Source organism: Phyllopteryx taeniolatus, unplaced genomic scaffold, assembly GCF_024500385.1.
Source record: "Phyllopteryx taeniolatus isolate TA_2022b unplaced genomic scaffold, UOR_Ptae_1.2 contig_24, whole genome shotgun sequence".
In the NCBI taxonomy this organism is placed as follows: Eukaryota; Metazoa; Chordata; class Actinopteri; order Syngnathiformes; family Syngnathidae; genus Phyllopteryx; species Phyllopteryx taeniolatus.
This window is the reverse complement of record NW_026903162.1, coordinates 804,235-825,000: the sequence shown is the minus strand read 5'-3', so window position 1 is coordinate 825,000 and position 20,766 is coordinate 804,235. Positions and strand designations below refer to the sequence as shown.

General features: G+C 45.6%; 2 protein-coding genes across 8 annotated transcripts in view; both read left to right on the top strand.

Moving 5' to 3' along the window:
- Nucleotides 1-20,766, top strand: part of ppip5k1a (diphosphoinositol pentakisphosphate kinase 1a) — a 137,242-nt gene that overhangs the window by 62,879 nt on the left and 53,597 nt on the right. For all 7 annotated transcript variants that reach the window (XM_061765039.1, XM_061765037.1, XM_061765035.1 and 4 more), the window contains exons 18-21: nt 3,493-3,716; nt 11,770-11,897; nt 13,802-13,916; nt 13,996-14,103. In XM_061765039.1, coding sequence (XP_061621023.1) covers nt 3,493-3,716; nt 11,770-11,897; nt 13,802-13,916; nt 13,996-14,103 — 575 coding nt within the window. The remainder of the gene's footprint in view (nt 1-3,492; nt 3,717-11,769; nt 11,898-13,801; nt 13,917-13,995; nt 14,104-20,766) is intronic.
- On the top strand, nt 14,110-17,044 carry LOC133473356 (uncharacterized). Its single transcript, XM_061765040.1, has 2 exons — nt 14,110-14,770; nt 14,876-17,044. The coding sequence occupies exons 1-2, from the start codon at nt 14,501-14,503 to the stop codon at nt 15,923-15,925; spliced, it is 1,320 nt and encodes a 439-aa protein (XP_061621024.1). The 5' UTR covers nt 14,110-14,500; the 3' UTR covers nt 15,926-17,044.

Below are 20,766 nucleotides of genomic sequence, written 5' to 3'. Positions count from 1 at the left end.
TTTCCAGCCAATCACAGGGCACATATAAACAAACCACCATTCACACACACACACATTCACACCTACGGGGAATTTAGAGTCTTCAATTAACCTACTGTAGCGTTTATTGGATTTGTAAAAATTGTGCGTAATTTAGAAGGAAACCATGAGTTGGAAGCGGCGCCTGCGTCACTTCCGGGTTATCGTAATTTTCAATTACAGCGTTATATATCAAGGTATTTGATATATATGAGGGGCACCACGTCATATTTGCTGCAGCCGGGGATCATCCAATGTGTCCTTGCCACCTCGGGTGAGGTGGGCGTCCTTCCTGGTGTGGTCGTCGGCGAGTAAAATCTGGTAACAGCAACAAAGCACAGCAGACTGAGGTCACCCCCCCTTTCCTTTTCTACCACCTTCCTGAACACCGAGGGGCTGGACTGCCTTTTGCCGTTATTTTTCCATTCTAGGATTATTTTGTGGTTTAAAACCAGTGGAATAAAATATTAATTATTGGGTTTAAGATAACGAGACCATTTTCCCACCCTGCATTGTTCCACTCTCATCCTCTTTCATACCTGTAATGCATGTTTCAAATGTTATGTGGTGTGGAGAACATTACTATTTTCATTTGACATTTGTGGCATGGGGTGAGACATTTCATGTGGTTCAGTTAACATCAGATTTGATGTTAGACATTCAAGTTTGCAGCAATACAGTCACTTGTGGCATTCATGTAAAGTTATTAAAATATTGACTCCCAGTCGAGTCACAGACTGGGAGTCAATATATTATGAACCCATGTCTGTAGTGTCGTGCTGTTGCTTGTTTCAAGTCCCAAGTGGCAGTAGTCAAAAGGTTGGAGGCGCCTTTCTGGGTGCAGTCCTTCGACTGGCGGGGTGTTAATTAACTTAGAGTCCGGGGGCGAACTCAGCATCCTTGGGTCTCCGCTTTGAAGTACCAGGCAGACGTGATCCACTTAGCGTCGGCATGGCAAAGCAAATGTCTGTGTCTTGTTGAAGATAGTTTATTGTTTGTGTTAATCCGTTTAGAGTCTGCGTGTGACTCTGGAGTTAACGTCTACCTCAGCGGGGAGCGGCGGTAGTGCGAGGCTGGGGTGCCGGGTGGCATCTTTTGGGTGGAATGTCCGCTACACTACCATACATGTTTTGGGGATGTGGGAGGAAACTGGAGTGCCCTGAGAAAACCCACACAGGCACGGGAAAAACATGCAAACTCCACACAGGCGGGGACGGGGATTGAGCACCGGCCTCCCACATCCCAAAAACATGCGTGGTAGGTTGATTGAGGACTCTAAATTGCCCGTAGATGCCCAGCCTCCTGCCCGATGATAGCTGGGATAGGCTCCAGCAGCCTGCGACCCTAGTGAGGATAAGCAGTAAAGAAAATGGATGGATGAATGGATAATTTATTGAGATGACATACCTACATAAATTGTGCAACCGAAGCCTGCAGATGATTTTTTGTTCTCAAATTTGTCGTGGAACTCTGTGTGGCTTTATTCTATGTCCCTATTGCATTTTCCAGCTAATAACCCTCCTTCAAAAAGAAGAAAATATCAGCTCTGGACCAGCTGTTTGGATAAGACTTTGAAGTGAGGAGGACAGTACATCTCAATAAATTACAGAACTGTGAGGCAGATGTGCTAACAGATCTGTGATTGACCAGGCCAGTGATGAAGTGAGGAGGTACAGTGATCGTGAGTCTTTGCCCCTGAAAAACAAACCACTACAATGGTGGAAAGAGCAGCAAGACCTGCCATTGCTGTCATCTCTCTCGAAACAATATCTCTGTATGCCAGCCAGTGTGGCATCTGAAAGGGTTTTTTGCACTGCAGGAGATATTGTCTCCAACAAACGTCGTCTACTCAAACATGAGCATGTGGATAGTTGTTGATTGTCCTCAAGAGAAATCTGCCCTGCAAAAAAGATGTGGACAGTGATGATGAATAAAATGTTCTGTTTTATTTCGGTTTCTGTTGTTTACTCTAATTCTACTGTATTCTCCCTCTGGATTAATTTGAAGTAGTTATATATTGAAGATGGGTATGTCGTGTTTTTTCCTGTACATGCGTCCTTTCGTCCATTTCTGATCCCATCCAACAAAAATTATGTTGCTGTATGATGTATTTATTCCATGTCTAAGAATCTATTCATTGACATGGGATTTTGTTATTTTTTACAGTGCCATATAGCAACAATGCTCGGGGATAAGTTGTCTTTTACATGTTTGAAAATACTTGTAAAATGTCATTTTATAGAGTTGTTGTTTTTTTATGATTAACGTCTACATCAACAATAATAAAACAAGCTTTTTTTCCATATCGAATTGAATCACATCGTTTCGCACCCAAACTGAATCGAATCGTATCGAATCATTTCACCTTTAAAGAAATCGTTTTTGTTTCAAATCGCCAACTTTGTATCTTGATATGTATTGAATCGGTCTCATGCCAGAGATTCCCAACACTACCTTGTACTGTACTGGCCGTTTTGGGCCAATCCGACCGACAACCCCCCCATCCCCCCACCACAAACCGACCATAACCCAGTGACCAGAACATGGGACCCCACACAGCCCTGCTGTATTTTGAGTGTAATAGTCTGTCAGCAACATTATGAGGGAAAGTAAAAAGAACTATAAACAATGGTTATGGTTCAAAATTTTTAACTATGAACTGAACTAGTTAATTTTTGGAACGGTGGGCTGAACTTTGTTTTTTTTTTAGCTAGTTTGTGTAGACAAAGAGCTTTCCCCACACTGAGGCTACTTACATACAGGGTGCTTAAAGGTTTTGTCCAGTGTAGTCACTGTGACATATGGCCAGTATACTACCATCTGATCTGTGAGTCCAATTTGAGTCATGTTGGTGAAAGATGTGGCCAATGTGGTCACAGGGGAATAACAGGTAAAATGGGTTATGTACCCAAACAGAAGAGGGGTTTGGAGGATACTCTAGTACTAAAATGTTCGATAGATGCAGCCCTACATTTAATTCCCCGATTGTCATATTTTTTAGTTGAATAAAACCCCTACTCCGGGTCCCTGTGCGATAAACCTGCAAAAAATTGCTCCTCAAAATTAGAAAGTTGCTCCTCCACTGAAGAAATGATTAGCAAAACCCCTCCTCAAAGAAAAAAAAAAAAAGTTATCCAAGTTACGGCAGAGCGATCAAAGGAAGTACAACGTATTTAATGAGCCATTCGCGGTTTTACTGTACGCGTGTACTTGGACTGCCATGCTTAATCTTTGAGGTGATAAAGATATGCTACTGGCAGGATCAACTAGGTAGCCTCGGGGATCCGTGGGTTATGTAAAGGAACTTTGAGTACTTTAAAAACCTCTATTTAAATGAAATATATCGTTATTTTTATGCATATTTAACAAATATAATTTTGAGGTTGGTTTATAATTTACTACGGTGATATTTCTTTAAATAGTGTGTATTAGTGCACCAGTAACCAGGATATCTTCTGTGCTTGCTGTCCTCAGACCTGCAACTTTACCACAGTGAAACACTGGAGCTGATGTTACAGCGCTGGTCCAAACTTGAGAGAGATTTCCGCATGAAAAACGGCCGCTACGACATCAGTAAAATACCTGACATTTACGACTGTGTAAAATATGATGTCATTCATAATGCTACTCTGGGTTTGGAGGACACACTGGAGTTGTTCAGACTTTCTCGTGCTTTGGCCGACATTGTGATCCCGCAGGTAAGATAGAGGACGATCTCCTGCACTACTTCTTGTCAGAGTATGAGTAAATGTAAATGTTTGTTTTGTTAAAGCAATGGGGAAAAAGGACTTGTATTACAGTTGTAGCAACTATGGGTTGACTTAAGAATGTAATTAAGAAGAAAGAATGAGCTGGAAGCGGCGCTTGCGTCACTTCCGGTTTATCGTAATTTTAAATTACAGCGTTATAACTCAAGCTATTTGATATATATGAGGGGCACCACGTCCCTTTTTGTGTGAATAAAATTTAGGGGAAGCGACGAGAAACCTGGTTATCAGTCTCTCATTCAGAAGGTGGCTACACTTCAGAAACTTTGATGAGTCCTAGACTTCCAGAGGTTTTTGTCCCGAACACAAACACACACACACGATGCAAGTGGTGAATTTTATAGAAAATGTAATGCTCTAACATGGAGGAATCTACAGGGTAAGGACAGACAAACACAAAACAAACAAGGTACAGACGAATATTGGCAAAGGAACTGACTTGTGAGGTGAGATTAGCAGAATGGGCGTGTAGTGAATACATATAGCTGAGGATTCCTGTTCTCGTTAATTTTAACCTAAATATGCACTAATCTGTACTTTTAGTAGACTGCAATGTTGGATTTACGTGTCTGGAACACGTTTGAGGCTGGCAAGTCAGGCTCCCGAGTGTTCGGCCGGCCCGGTCCGCACCGGAACAGGTGGATTTGATGGAAGGGAGGAAGAAAAAAAAGGGAAGAACAAAAAGGAGCCCAACAAGTTCCCAGGCAGGACGTCTCTCGGGTGTCTCTGTTCGCAAAACGTTCGGAGCGGGTGCATTGCGTCTTCTTCCGTTCCCTCGGACTGAGCTCAGAACCCCAAACAGGGTAGCTCGGAGCGCTTGCAGGATGCTCCGCAGCCTGGGATCGTCCGATGTGTCCTCGCCACCTCGGTTGAGGTGGCGTACTGCCTGGCTCAGTCGTCGGCAAATTGTTTGGGGGAGACATAAGGCTTCAGGGTGAGACCAAAAAAAAAAAAAACCTCTCTTACCACTGCGCCGGCCCTTTTTGGGGGAGCGAGACAAAAAGGGGGGGGATTTACCCCCCTTCTCCCTTTCCACCACCTTCCTGACCACAGAGCTGGCTGGACTGCCTTTTGGCGTTATATTTCCATTTTAGGATTATTTTGTGGTTTAAAACCAGTGGAATAAAATATTAATTATAGAATTTAAGATAACGAGACCATTTCCTCACCTTGCATTGTTCCACGCTCATCCTCTTTAATACCTGTAATGAACGTTTCAAATGTTGTGTGGTGTGGAGAACATTACTATTTTCCATGTGACATTTAAGTTGTGGGGTGAAACATTTCATCTGGTTCAGTTAACAGATTCGACATTAGACATTCAAGTTTGCAGCAATACAGTCACTAGTGGCGTTCATGTAAAGTTCTTCAAATATTAACTCACAGTCAAGTCCGCCACAGACTGTCTAATGAACCCATGTCTGTAGTGTCGTTCCGTCGCCCATGGGTCTCGTTGCCTGTTCAAACTCCCAAGTGGCGGTACTCAACAGGGTGGAGACGCCTTTGTTGGTGAAATCCTCCGACTGGCGGGAAGTTAATTAACTTAGCGTCCGGGTGCGAACTCAGCATCCTTGGGTCTCCGCTTTGAAGCGCCAGGCAGCCGAAATTCACTTAGCGTCGGCATGGCAAAGCTAATGTCTGTGTCTTGTTTTCGATGGTTTGTGACTGCTTATTCGTTTAACATCTGCATGTGAAGTTGCGTCTCGCCAGTTCGTATTTATCTACCTCGGCGGGCAGCAGCGGTAGTGCGAGGATGGGGTGCAGGGTGGCATCTTTGCGTGGCGTGTCCGCTACACAGTAGTACCTTAAGTATGACCACAATCGGTTCTGTGACACAAACTGGATTTTGGTCATTTTCAAAGCAACATTTCACATTGAGAGTAGTTTTTGTTTCAAATCTGGAAACTGTAGCCATAAAACCTTCAAGTTAACCTTGCAATTGTATTGTTTTAAGTAATATTTGAACATTATTGTCATACAAGTGTCAGCAGTATTAAAAAGTCAAATATCAATATGTAAAAAACAATATCTTAAGTGATGAATGAGGTGGGTGATGAATGTGACTGATGCACCTCACACATCCTAGTCCATCCATTCATCTATTTTCCATACTGCTTATCCTCACTCGGGTCGCGGGCGTGCTGGAGCCTATCCCCACTATCTTTGGACGAGAGGCAGGGTACACCCTGAACTGGTCGCCAGCGAATCGCAGGGCACATATAAACAACCATTCACTCATTCACACCTCCAGGCAATTTAGAGTCTTCAATAAACCAACCAGCAATTCATCCATTCATTTACTTCTGCTTATCCGAGGCTGGGTCGCGGGGGAAGTAGCTTTAGCAGGGAAGCCCAGACTTCTCTCTCCCCAGGCACTTCATCCAACTCCTCCGGGGGAAACCCGACGTGTTCCCAGGCCAGCCGGGAGACATAGTCTCTCCAGCGTGTCCTGGGTTGTTACCGGGGTCTCTTCCCGGTGGGACGTGCCCGGAACACCTCACCAGGGTGGCATCCTAATTATAAACCCGAGCCACCTCATCTGGCTCCTCTCAACATGGAGGAGCAACGGCTCTACTCCGAGCCTATCCCGGATTACCGAGCTTCTCACCCTATCTTGAAGGGAGAGCCCGGACACCATGTGGAGAAAACCTGCCACTTGCATCTGGGATCTTGTTCTTTCGGTCACGACGCACAGCTCGTGACCATAGGTGAGGGTACGAAGATAGATTGACCGGTAAATTGAAAGCTTCATCTTTCGGCTTAGCTCCTTCTTCACCACCATGGACAGATACAAAGTCCACATCACTACAGATGCTGCACCGATCCGCCTGTCGATCTTCCGTTATAGTCTTCCCTCACTCATGAACAAGACCTTGAGATACCTGAATTCCTCCACTTGCGGCAGGATCTCATCCCCGACTCGGAAAGGGCACTTCACCCTTTTCTCACTGAGGACCATGGTCTCAGATTTGGAAGTGCTGATTTTCATCCCACACTCGGCTGCAAATCGCTCCAGTGAGAGTTGGAGATCACTGCTTGATGAAGCCAACAGAACCACATCATCTGTAAAAAGCATAGATGCAATACTAAGGCCACTAAACCGGAACCCCTCTACACCTCGGCTGCGACTAGAAATTCTGTCCATAAAAGTTATGAACAGAATCGGTGACAAAGGGCAGTCTTGACGGAGTCCAACCCTCCACCGTAAACGAATTTCACTTACTGCCAGCAATGCGGACCAAACTCTGACACTGGTCGTACGGGGACCGAACAGCCCGTATCAGGGGGTTCGGTACGCCATACTCCCGAAGCACCCCCCCCACAGGACTCCCAGAGGGACACGGTCGAACGCCTTCTCCAAGTCCACAAAACACATGTAGACTGGACTCGAACTCCCATGCACCATTGAGGACCCTGCCAGGACGAAAACCACACTGCTCCTTCCGAATCTGAGATTCGACTCCCCGACGGACCCTCCTCTCCAGCACCCCTGAATAGACCTTACCAGGGAGGCTGAGGAGTGTGATCCTTTGTAGTTGGAACACATGCTCTGGTCCCCCTTCTTTAAAAGGGGGATCACCACCCCAGTCTGCCATCCCAGAGGCACTGTACTCGATGTCCACGAGATGTTGCACAGGCGTGTCAACTAGGACAGCCCCACAACATCCAGAGCCTTTAGGAACTCCGGGCGAATCTCATCACCTTGCCACCGAGGAGCTTTTTAACCACCTTGGTGACCTCAACCCCAGAGATAGGAGAGTGGACCTCAGAGACCCCAGACTCTGCTTCCTCATGGAAAGGCGTGTTGGTTAAACTGAGGTCTTCGAAGTATTCTCCCCACCGACTCACAACGTCCTGTGTCGAGTTAAGCCGCACTCCATCCCCACTATACACAGTCTTGATGGTGCACTGCTTCCCCCTCCTGAGACGGTGGATGGTGAACCAGAATTTCCTCGAAGCTATCCGTAAGTCGTTCTCCACAGCCTCACCCTACTCCTCCCACGCCGAGTTTTTGCCTCAGCGACTACCAAAGCTGCATTCCGCTTGGCCAGCCGGTACCCATCAGCTGCCTCAGGAGTACCACAGGCCAAAAATGCCCGATAGGACTCCTCCTTTAACTTGACGGCATCCTTCACCGCTGGTGTCCACGAACAAGTCTGGGATTCCCGCCACGACAGGCACTGACAACCTTACGGCCACAGCTCCGGTCGGCCGCCTCAGCAATGGAGGCACAGAACATGGTCCACTCGGACTCGATGTCCCCCGCCGGAGGTGGGTTAAGTTCTGCCGGATGTGGGAGTTGAAACTCCTTCTGACAGGGGATTCTGACAGTCGTTCCCAGCAGACCCTCACAATATGTTTGGGCCTGCCAGGTCTGACCGGCATCTTCCACAGGTAGTGATCAGTTGACAGCTCCGTCCCTCTCTTCACCCGAGTGTCGAAGATATGCGGCTGCAAGGCCGATGACACGACCACAAAGTCGATCATCGAACTGTGACCTATGGTGTCTTTGTGCCAAGTGCATGTGTGGACACCCTTATGCTTGAACATGGTGTACATTATGGACAATCCGTGATGAGCACAGAAGTCCAATAACAGAACAAGACTGGGGTTGTGATTGTGGGAGCCGTTCCTCCCAATCACGCCCTTGCAGGTCTCACTTTCATTGCCCACGTGAGCATTGAAGTCCCCCAGCAGAACGATGGAGTCCCCAGCGAGAGCGCTCTCCAGCACCCTCTCCAAGGACTCTGAAAAGGGTGGGTACTCTCGACTGCTGTTTGGTGCATAAGCACACACAACAGTCAGGACCCATGCCACCACCCGAAGGCGGAAGGAGGCTACCCTCTCATCCATCGGGGTGGACTCCAATTTACAGGCCTCGAGCCAGGACGCAATAAGTATACCCACACCTGCTCGGCGCCTCACCGTGGGCAACTCCAGAGTCGAAAAGAGTCCAACCCCTCTCAAGAGGACTTGTACCGGAGCCCAACCTATGTTTGGAGGTGTGCCTTACTATCTCTCGTCGGAACTTCTCAACCTCACACACCAGCTTGGGCTCCTTCCCTGCCATTCCACGTCCCTAGAGCCAGCTTCTGTCGCCGGGAATAAAACCGCCAAAGTCCCCGCCTTCGGACGCCACCCAGCTCAATAGGCATCTGACCCTCTTGGCCCCTACCACAAGTAATGAGCTCATGGGAAGGGGAACCCACATTACCTCTTCAGGCTGTGGCCAGCTAGGCCTCATGGTTGCAAGCCTGGCCATGCTTTGAAATTCTTTGACATTAACATATTAAACAAGCTAAAACCATAGCATCAAAAAATTATATGGTGGAAGAGAGTCCAACCCCTTTCAGGACGACTAGTACCAGAGCCCAAGCAGTGTGTTGAGGCGAGCGTATATATCTATATCTATATCTAGTCGGAAGTTCTCGATCTCACACACCAGTTCGAGCTCCTTCCTGGCCAGAGAGGTGACATTCCACGTCCCTAGAGCCAGCTTCTGTAGCCGGGGATCAGAACGCCAAGGCCCCTGCCTTCGGCCACCGCCCAGCTCACACTGCACCTGACCCCTCTGACCCCTCTCACAGGTGGTGAGCCCATGGGAAGGTGGACCCACCTTACCCTTATGGGCTGTGCCCGGCCGGGCCCCATGGGTGCAGGCCCGGCCACCTGGTGCTCGCGTTCAAGCCCCACCTCCAGGCCTGGCTCCAGAGGGGGGCCCCAGTGACCCTTGTCCCGGTAAGGGAAAATGCGATACAATAGTTTTTCTCATCATTGGTGTCTTTGGAGCCGTCCTTTGTCTGGTCCCTCACCTCGGACCTGTTTGCCACGAGTGACCCTGTCAGGGGCATAAAGCCCCAGACAACTTAGCTCCTAGGATCATTGGGACACACAAACCCCTCCACCACGATAAGGTGACAGCTCAAGGAGGGGAATACTTTTTTTTTTAATAATAATAATAATAAATAAGCGGCATGGCGGAGACTGGTTAGCACGCACGCCTCACAGTTCTGAGGACCGGGTTTCAAATCCCGCCCCTGTCTGTGTGGAGTTTCCATGTTCTCCCTGTTCCCGTGTAGGTTTTCTCTGGGTACTCCGGTTTCCTCCCACATCCCAAAAAACATGCAGGGTAGGTTAATTGAAGACTCTAAATTGCCCATAGGTGTGAATGTGAGTGCGAATGGTTGTTTGGTTATATGTGCCCTGCGATTGGCTGACGACCAGTTCAGGGTGTACGCCGCCTCTCGCCCGAAGATAGCTGGGATACGCTCCAGCACGCCCGCGACCCTAGTGAGGGTAAGCGGAACGGAAGATGAATGAATGAATGAATAAATGAATAATAATAAATAAACCTACCATGCATGTTTTTGAGATGTGGGAGGAAACTCCCATCCTATGGAGTGTATCAATGATGGTCTTCTGGCCAGTTGTCAAGTCTGCAGTCTTCCCCATGTTGAACCCAGCTGAGACAATTGAACCAAACTGAAGCAATTTAATCACACCTGGGAAAACCTGTGCAGGTGCTTGAGTTTAGTTGATGATTAGTGTTTGACACTCAGTTTAAAACATTTATGGCCTGCAAAATTTGGGTTGATTTCGTCACAGTATTCTAATTTTTTTAATTCCTGATTTCGTGGGTTTTATGAGCTGGAAGCCCAAGTTATGTAAAAATAAACAAATACTTGAATGTTTTAAAATTGTGGACCCTGAATCTGTAATATATGAAAGTTTAACTTTTTGAATGGAATTATGGAAATAAATAAACTTTTCCATGATTTTCAAATGTTTTGGAAAGGGTCTGTATTGGGGCAGTCGTTCTCAAAAGGGTGATGTGGAGATGTCCACATAAATTTTGGTGATGATTGATCGTAGTTTTGTGACAGTAAGCTACATTATGAGTTTTCTCTGTGGTGAGTAGAGTCTCCAAAAGGTCCCCAATGAAATCAATGTTCGATTTTACTGCGACTCATTGGCAGCACGGCTCGTCTCCAGAAGACGTGACGGAGACATCTCAACAACCAGTGGAGACTCAAGTCGCCATTAAGTCGCCAGGCCAATGAGATAGGCCCCTTCAAGTCTGTAACAGAACATTTTAATCAAAGTTAATTTAAAAGAAAATAAAAGCCCCATCTTCCTCTCCACTCTCTTGGCACCCTCGCCCGTCCTTGCTCACAACGGGCGCTTAACATGGGCTCGCTTTGGCGGGCTATGACTGTTTTTGGGTGGCTGCTGGTTGCTGTGTTGGGCCCTGTTGGTGGCTGGGGCCCCCATGCTCTCCGGGGGTGGTGGAGGCGGTGGGCCTCACTGGGTGAGGGGCGGTGGTCCGTTGCCCGTGCCCCTCCCTTTGGGACTGGTCAGGGTGCTTCGGTGGGGATCGGGACCTCCCTGGGTTCTGGGCGGTCTGTTGCGTCCCCCTGGTTAGGTCCCCTGCTGGACGGGCTCGCTGACTCACCCCTCCTCGATGTGCCGGCTCAGCAACTCCGTACACCAGTTGACTAACATGCGTGTGATATAGTCTTCATTCACTAATATGTTTGATGGAGACATTATAAGCTTTAATTACTTGTGCTGGGATTCTTTTTTTTTTGTGGAAAATCTCTGTACTTCTGGTGTGTTTTTCTTCTCTTGACCAAGTATCAGATTGAGTCTAAGTAAAAAGCCAATGCACACACATTTTTTTTTTATCTGGCTGAAATTAAGTCAACTGAAGTGCATCCTCATTTTTAAGATAGCAAAAGGTGCAGCAGACATAATCTCACCACAGGAGATTACACAGCCCAAGTCTATTGATCTTCAATGATGGGTAATGGGTCAACGTTCAGAAGTATCTTAAAATTTTGAGGTTTTTTTTTTTTTTTTTAGCGAAAGTTTTGGACATATTACAAACTGTGCCAATTTCAGCCCTTGCATTCAAGTTGCCGTTGCTTTACTTGTACTTCTACAGCTCCTGACCGTTTCTATTTTGTTTGTTTTTTTACTCTAGGAATATGGCATAAATAAAGCTGAAAAGCTGGACATTGCATATGCCTACTGCCTTCCACTGGTCAGAAAGATCCAACTTGACCTTCAGAGGACTCATGAGGATGAGTCTGTCAACAAGCTGCACCCTCTGTGAGTGAAGGCTAAAGTATCATTTATAAGTAAAATGATTGGTACAAAGCTTTGGGTGACAACTGATAATGTTTTTGATTAAGAAGATATGGGGTCTTAATGGTCAATAATTTACTAACAAGTTGATTTACCGATTTTTTTTTTGCTCAATAAAATGAAACTGGCAATACAATACCAATACATTTTCGAGCAATTGATAAATAACTCATTGCCTTTGGAAAGCCCCCTTTTGATCGCCAAAATCAATACCCCCCTATGTCTTGATGTGACATAGAAGGCAGGAGCGGAGACCAAATTCAGTGCATAGCTGGTGTGGAAAAAGGAATGTACTATCGTATAAAGTGGCAGTAATTAGTCATATTTTATATATTGTCGCTGTCCGGTGGAAACCCCGACCTTGAAAATGACAACTTAAAAAAAAAAAAAAAAAAACACACACACACAAAACTGGAGACACTGCATAGCCAGTGTGGACAAAGGAATTAACTATACTGTAAAATTAAAGTATTAACTAATTTTTCATATATCATAGCTGTTAGGTGAATACCCAGAATGACAACTTTTGAGGAAATTAAATACAAAATGACAACTTGTTTGCGTTTCCAAACACTGCTTTGTTGAAGTTGGTATCGCTTATATTGCTTTCATATACAATCACACTATCATATGAACAACAGTTAGCATCCCAAAATTCTGTTCAGTCGACGACAGCTAATTTAATATGCTAAAAAATCGCTAATTTATTAGGGTGTCGTAATTAAAATGATACAAATACGGCAGGCGACCGCCACATCCTTGCAAACCTCATGCATGAACCCAAGAATCGTGGCGCAATGTCCAAAAACTGTCACCAATCATCACCAAAATTTACGCGGAATAATTTCTACTCAGGGCAGATGCAGTCTGGAAATATTACGATAGGCCCAATATTTTAGATTTATGTACGTTACGCGCCTTCCTTTTTCTCAAATGATCATCTGTGGAGAGGAAAGCGTTTTGGTCCATAAAATCATGAATACCGGGCCGATTGTTGTAATATTTCCAGAAGTGTAAGTGGGCATATAGGGATGTACTCAAACATTTGGTGAAGATTGGCTGCAGCTTTGGGGCATAAAGCAACAAAAAGCTTTCGGCCGGAGTTGCCCTCGTCATCCGACTTTTATGACAGCCAGCCAAAGTCTCTCACACATTGTCACCTACAGAAACGCTTTTGTGATATATAGGAACTCTATCGGAACATCTTCGAGGCACTTGTCAATACTTAAAAAACAAAATTAAGGGCAAAATTAAGATGACAAAAGCCGTGTACAGATGCAGATGTGGGATAATAGACTTGGGTGATGTGGAAATGCGTCCATAAAATCATAAATACCGAGCCGATTTTTCAGATATTTTTTAGAAGTGTATGTGGGCATAAATAGGGAGGCATTTGTGATACAATCAATACATAATTAAGTGTACATATGCGGAAATGAATCTGTAAGAATAACTTCATGTGGGATGACGTGGCTATCGTCTTTCCTTTTAGGAGGCACTTCAACAGTCTTTTTTTTTTAAAATGTTTTAAACAAGCCTTCCAACATGTTTCACAATCCCTATTTTCACTTAGTGTATTAAAAAACATCCATACTTTCAATATAGGCAACAATTACACCGCAGAATACATAGTTCAATGAGGAAATGTCCTCGCCTTCTGCCATCTACAAGGCTGTGTCCAAAATGTGGTTGGGCCAAAATCTGGCTGAAAATCCAATATTTCATCAGAAAACAAGCCTAAAATTACTTCTGATTCAATTTTGGGGGATTTTTTTTCTGCAGATGTGATTTTAAGTCCAGAAATATGGTATAAGTGCCAATTTTTTCACCATGAACTAGTACATTTAAGTGGCAGATCTTGTTTGCAGATACTCACGCGGAGTGATGTCGCCAGGACGACATGTGAGGACACGTCTATATTTCACCAGTGAAAGTCACGTCCACTCTCTGCTGAGTATTTTCCGCTATGGTGGTTTACTTGATGTAAGATGTGAATCTCTTGATCGTCATATGTATATTCTGGCAGGTCACAGTAAAACAATTTTGTCTTTATGTCCAAAAGGAAGAGAAAGATCAACAGTGGAATCGTGCCATGGATTACCTTAGTGCTGTTTCTGAACTCAACTACATGACTCAGATTGTCATTATGTTATATGAGGACAACAATAAGGTTATATTTTGTTTTTCATTCATTCATTATTATGCTAAATCAACAACAGCAAAAATGTAACTCAAACAATAGTATACCGTAAGTATGCGAACCCTTTGTAATTACCAGGATTTTTGCATGAATTGGTCATAAAATGTGATACACATGCTAACACGTCATTATCACTATAAAATCCAGGGGGTGTCCTCATCAGTATCACTTAGTCATCATGAAAATAGAGCAGAATAATGAAACTCTGATGTCTTCTTAAATGTGGCCCAAACATTTGCACACATACAAGTACAATAAGTATTTTAAAATGTGTTTACTTCAGTTGAAATTCGAATTATAGTTGTTAAACAGAACACAGTCAACTTGCTAACTGAATCATGTTAGGTCCACCTTGTGCCATCCCAAGATGGCGCCTACCAGTGTGGTCGCCTCGGTAACGCGCTCTCTAGTATTGTCTTTGTTTTTGTGTTTTTCGTCCGTCTTTGGAGACCTTACACGACTCACTTACACAAGGGGAGACCTGCTAACCATCAAGGAGGCTACTCCGGACTTTCTGTCACCAACTTTCGAATATCCGCTCAGTTTTTTCCCCGAGTTACTCACCGGAGCGGCGTCCGGGGTTTTCGGCGCATGGAGACAGAAGCGGCGCCACAGAGGGAAGCGACCCGGCATTCAGGTGAAACTCCGCAAGAGAGGACACAGATTGGCGTTCCCGTCGATCCACCTCACGAATGTACGCTCCCTACCCAACAAAATGGACGAGCTTCATCTTCTGTTAAAGACCAGTAAAGACTTCGGACGTTCCGCGGCCATGTGCTTCACGGAGACCTGGCTTTGTGACGCTGTACCCGATGGCGCCGTCATGCTTCCCGGCTTCCACATTCATCGAGCGGACCGCGACATGGAATCATCGGGAAAAACAAAGGGCGGCGGGATATGCCTCTATATCAACGAAAAATGGTGTACTGACGTCACGGTGCTCAGCACACACTGCAGCCCGCATTTGGAGTCGCTATTCTTAAACTGTAAACCATTCTACTCGCCATGTGAGTTCGCATCATTCATACTGGCTGGAGTCTATATAACGCCTCAAGCTAACACGAACGCCGCATTGCTAACGCTCGCCGAACAAGTCAACGGAATTGAAAAAAAACACCCGGACTCACCCCTCATTATTCTCGGGGACTTTAACAAAGCTAAACTCAACCACGAACTCCCTAAATACAAGCAGCACATCGACTGTCCTACCAGGGAAAATAATACTTTAGACCACTGCTATACTACGGTAAAAAACGCATACCGTGCTATACCTCGTGCAGCCCTGGGCTCGTCTGATCACTCCTTAATTCACTTAATACTGACGTGCAGGCAAGAACTTAAATGTGCGAAGCCTACAGTGAAAACAGTCAAAAAGTGGACCAATGAAGCCAAGATGGAACTTCAAAGCTGTTTAGACTGCACAGACTGGAGTGTCTTTGAAAATTCAGCTGGCAGCCTGGATGAATATACGGACACTGTCACATCCTATATCAGTTTCTGTGAAGAGGTCTGTGTACCAACAAAATCATTTCGCACATTCAACAACAATAAGCCGTGGTTCACTGCTAAACTTAAGCAGCTTCGCCAAGCTAAGCGGGACGCATATCAGAGCGGGGACAGGGCCCTGTATAATCGAGCTAGAAACCAGCTGACGAAAGAAATTAAAATTGCAAAGAGGAACCATGCAGCAAAGTTGGAAAAACAGATTAGCGAAAACGACTCTAAATCAGTCTGGCATGCATTCCAACGACACACTAGCCAACGACTTGAATACCTTCTACTGCAGATTTGAAAAGGACAGTTTCACACCACACACCCCCCCCCGGCCGCACCCACGACCACAATCACACCTCTGACTTCTGCGTTAACCATCCATGAACAGGATGTGAGACGCATCTTCAAACAACAGAAGATTAACAAAGCGGCAAGCCCGGACCATGTGTCCCCATCCTGCCTCAAAGTCTGCGCGGACCAGCTCGCTCCAGTCTTCACTCAGATCTTCAATAGATCGCTGGAAATGTGCGAAGTTCCATCCTGTTTCAAACGCTCCACCATCATTCCAGTCCCCAAGAAACCTGCAATCTCGGGTCTGAATGACTACAGGCCTGTCGCTTTGACATCTGTGGTCATGAAGTCCTTTGAACGTCTCGTGCTGGACCACCTCAAGAGTGTCACCGGTCCCCTGCTGTACCCCCTGCAGTTTGCCTACCAAGCGAACAGGTCTGCGGATGATGCAGTCAACATGGGACTGCACTTCATCCTAGAACACCTCGACAGTGCAGGGACCTACGCGAGGATCCTGTTCGTGGACTTCAGCTCAGCACCGGGGTGCCCCAAGGTTGTGTCCTCTCTCCGCTGCTCTTCTCTCTCTACACGAACGACTGCACCTCAGCGAACCCGACTGTCAAACTCCTGAAGTTTGCAGATGACACCACTGTCATCGGCCTCATCAAGGACGGTGACGAGTCTGCATATCGACAGGAAGCGGAGCGGCTGGAGCTGTGGTGCGGCCGACACAACCTGGAGCTGAACACGCTCAAGACTGTAGAGATGATCGTGGACTTCAGGAGGCATCCTTCGCCACAGCTGCCCCTCACGTTGTCCAGCTGCCTTGTGTCAACTGTCGAGACCTTCAAGTTCCTGGGAATTACAATCTCTCAGGACTTGAAGTGGGCGACCAACATCAACTCCGTCCTCAAAAAGGCCCAGCACAGGATGTACTTCCTGCGGCTTCTGAGAAAGCACGGCCTGCCACCGGAGCTGCTGAGACAGTTCTAAACAGCGGTCATCGAATCAGTCCTGTGTTCTTCCATCAGAGTCTGGTTTGGTGCTGGTACAAAAAAGGACAAACTTCGACTGCAACGGACAATCAAAACTGCTGAAAGGATTGTCGGTACCCCCCTACCCACCATTGAGGACTTGCACGCTGCCAGAACTAAGACAAGGGCGTGCAAAATCCTCTCGGACCCTGCGCACCCCGGTCACCAGCTCTTCCAGCTCCTTCCCTCAGGTAGGCGCTACCGATCAATGCAAACTAGAACTAGTAGACATTCCAACAGCTTCTTCCCTCTTGCGATCAACTTCTTAAACACCTAACCTATAATTCCATTACAACAAGCTGGCAATTTTTTGACTTGAGTTCGTTGTCACATTTCTGTGGGGCCAATTATGTATTACTCGTGCACTCACTGTAGTTGTTTCGCCATGCTGCACTATTTGCATATACTGGCCACTCATGCCAGAGTAGCATCTGCTCCATTTGCACACTGATTGAGGAGTATCTGTAACAATTGCACAACCAACATTGTCCCAGATTATCGCACTACTCGTCACTTTAAACCGCATACAATCCTTGAAGTCTCAGCGCCCTTTGCACAATGGTCATTGCACCGGACTATTGCAATATTAGTCATTCGAACTGCTCTAAGTGCTAGAGGACTCTCCATCTTTTTGCACAATTGTTTTTTGTCAATGTCTTTATGTCTCCAAAGTATTCTGTAAATTGACTGTCTGTTGTACTAGAGCGGCTCCAACTACCGGAGACAAATTCCTTGTGTGTTTTGGACATACTTGGCAAATAAAGATGATTCTGATTCTGATACAATTTTAACATTTTTCAAAAATGTCCACGCTGTTTTAATGAAGCAGGTAATTGTGGATTTTGGGTAGAATTGTGCACTTTGTGATACAAGCATGGTATTTGGCATGAGTGTTCCTTAAAGTTGAACTAAATCCATTGTTGTGTTTTCTTTCTAAATTGGAATAAGAAAAAATAAGAATTTCTAATTAAATACATCAAATATGTTTGAAGGTAAGTGCTGAAAATGTGTAAAGACTGAGAACAATATAGTACTGAATTATTGAGCTATACACTATGTTGCAAAAGTATTCGCTCACCTGTCTTGACTCACATATACTGTATGTAAGTGACATCCCATTCCTAATCCATAGGCTTCAATATGAAATCTAAATCTACCTACTACACAACCCTCATCCATAAAAACAAAGGCTCCAAGGTAGTATTCTCCCTGCTTGGCGATATTTCACGCCCACCAGACTCCATTCCTTCCCACTTGTACTAATCCATCCATCCATTTTCTGAGCCGCTTCTCCTCACTAGCGTCGCGGGCGTGCTGGAGCCTATCCCAGCCATCATTGGGCAGGAGTCGGGGTACACCCTGAACTGGTTGCCAGCCATTCGCAGGGCACATACAAACAAACAACCATTCACACTCACATGCACACTTACGGGCAATTTAGAGTCTTCAATTAACCTACCATGCATGTTTTTGGGATGTGGGAGGAAACCGGAGTGCCCCGAGAAAACCCACACAGGCACGGTGAGAACATGCAGACTATCTTTTGTCTTTACTTTCTTTAATAATGTAATTTTTTGATGCAAAAATCAAACATCCACCAGCATCTTCTTCCTTCCTCCTGCCTTAGTCCATCCTCACTACCTCCCTGTCCTACCTGTCCACTTAGTTTTTTTTTTCGTCCTGTTCGGCTGTTAGGTCAAGCAGAATGGAAAATCTGTATCCCTTTTATGCCAGAACAGTTTTACTGTGTCACAGTGGAGTTTTTAAGCTTCCGCTGTGGTTTCTTAGTATTATAATTGAGGTTTATTGAAAATCAGACTTGATCAGTCGAACAGAGTAAAGTCTCTAGAGGGGAGAGAGAAACAAAGACAAAAGACAAAGCGCTAATTGTAAACAGGATGAGAGAAGTAAATCATTACATTATCTGCAACAATGAAACATTAATATGAGTGTTGCACGGGGCTGTAGTGCTACACCCTGTGAGGGAAGATCAGGACAAGATAGAACAGGACAAAGACAGGAGAAGAAGCATGCAGGACCAGGGTCGTGGACCCGGCTGTACAACTGAAGTGTGGTGGGATTAATTATGTAAATTATGAAAGTCTACAGGATGAAAGTATAAATGAGGGTATACACAAGCGATTTGCATATTCATGAGTTATTTGTCGCAGTAAGTGCGTGACCCCACACCCAGTGAAAGAGTCCTCGTGTGTGTGCCTGCGGATACATGCAAGTGAATTGACACCGTTTTACATGCACAAAGACTGACAGAAGTGTCCTGTAATTGCTCTGGCCGCACCGCGGAGGGTGAGGACCCCACCCAATCAACCGAGGGGCGGGATCAGGCCCAGGGGTCCACTTACTTTCAGGTTTTACTCTGCCTTCTGCCATGGACATTTCAGAAGTCTTCCGTTGCTCCAAGCCCTAATTTGACCCCCTACCTACTGTTCTGGTCTAAGCTTGCCTCCCGTTCCTGGTCCCCCGCATCACTAAGATCATCCACTTATTTCTCTCTACTGGTATTTTTCCCACAGAATTCAAAACTGCAACAATAGCCCCAATACTGAAAAAGAAAACTGGTGCAGATCCAAATAATTTCAATAACCCTCGTCCCATCGCCAACCTCACATTTCTCTCAAAAATCTTGGAAAAGACTATTGCTTCCAAGCTCCACTCCCACCTCACTTCCAATAATCACCATGAACGATACAAGTCTGGATTCCACCCCCTCCATAGTATTGAAACGGCACTCATCAAGATTACCAATGACCTCTTCCTGGCAGTTGATAGGCCTGCTCAAGATCCTCATCCTCCTTGATTTGACTGATTGATTTCATACCATTTCCCACACCATCCTCCTGAACAGACTCCCACCACATTGGCATTACATGCTCACACGCACACACACACCTCCAGTGGTTCAGTTCTTACCTGTGCGGCCGCACCCAGTTAGTTCAGATGAAATCATTCAAATCCTATCTGTCCCTCCTTTTCTCTGGTGTCACCCAGGGCTCTGTCTTGGGCCCCCTACTCTTTATCACCTACATCCTACCTCTTAGCTATATTTTCGGTAAATTTAGTTTTCAATGTTACGCAGAAGACACCCAGGTCTACAACTCCAATTCCAATGAAGTTGGGATGTTAAACATAAATAAACACAGAATACAATGATTTGCAAATCATGTTCAACCTATATTTAATTGAATACACTACAAAGACAAGATATGTAATGCTCAAACTGATAAACTTTGTTTTTAGCAAATAATCATTAACTTAGAATTTTATGGCTTCAACACGTTTCAAAAAAGACTGAGAAAGTTGAGGAATGCTCATCAAACACCTGTTTGCACAGGTGAACAGGCTAATTGGGAACATTGTTGTTATTCTCTTGTTTGGTCTCCATCACAAGTCACAAAAAAGAAAATGCAGCTTCTCCAGAACTTTGCCTCCAGTATTATCACAAGGACACCCGCCCCCCCCAACTCACCACATGATTCCATCCCTACAACAACTCCACTGTCTCCCTTTCAAATACCGCATACAATATAAAATACTGATCTGCACCTTCTAGGCCATCAATAACCTTGCTCCGCCAAATATCTTGCTGACCTCCTTCACATTGCCGCCCCCCTCGTCCCACGGCTCTCTCAGATCATCGTCCTCCATCAACCTCACTGTCCCTTCCGTAGGACTGCCGACCGTGGGGGACAGAGCGTTCAGCCACGCTACCCGCCGTCTTTGGAAATCACTACACAAGCACGACTTAACCCTCTTCAAATCCAAACTCAAGAGACTCCTGTACGGACTGTCTATT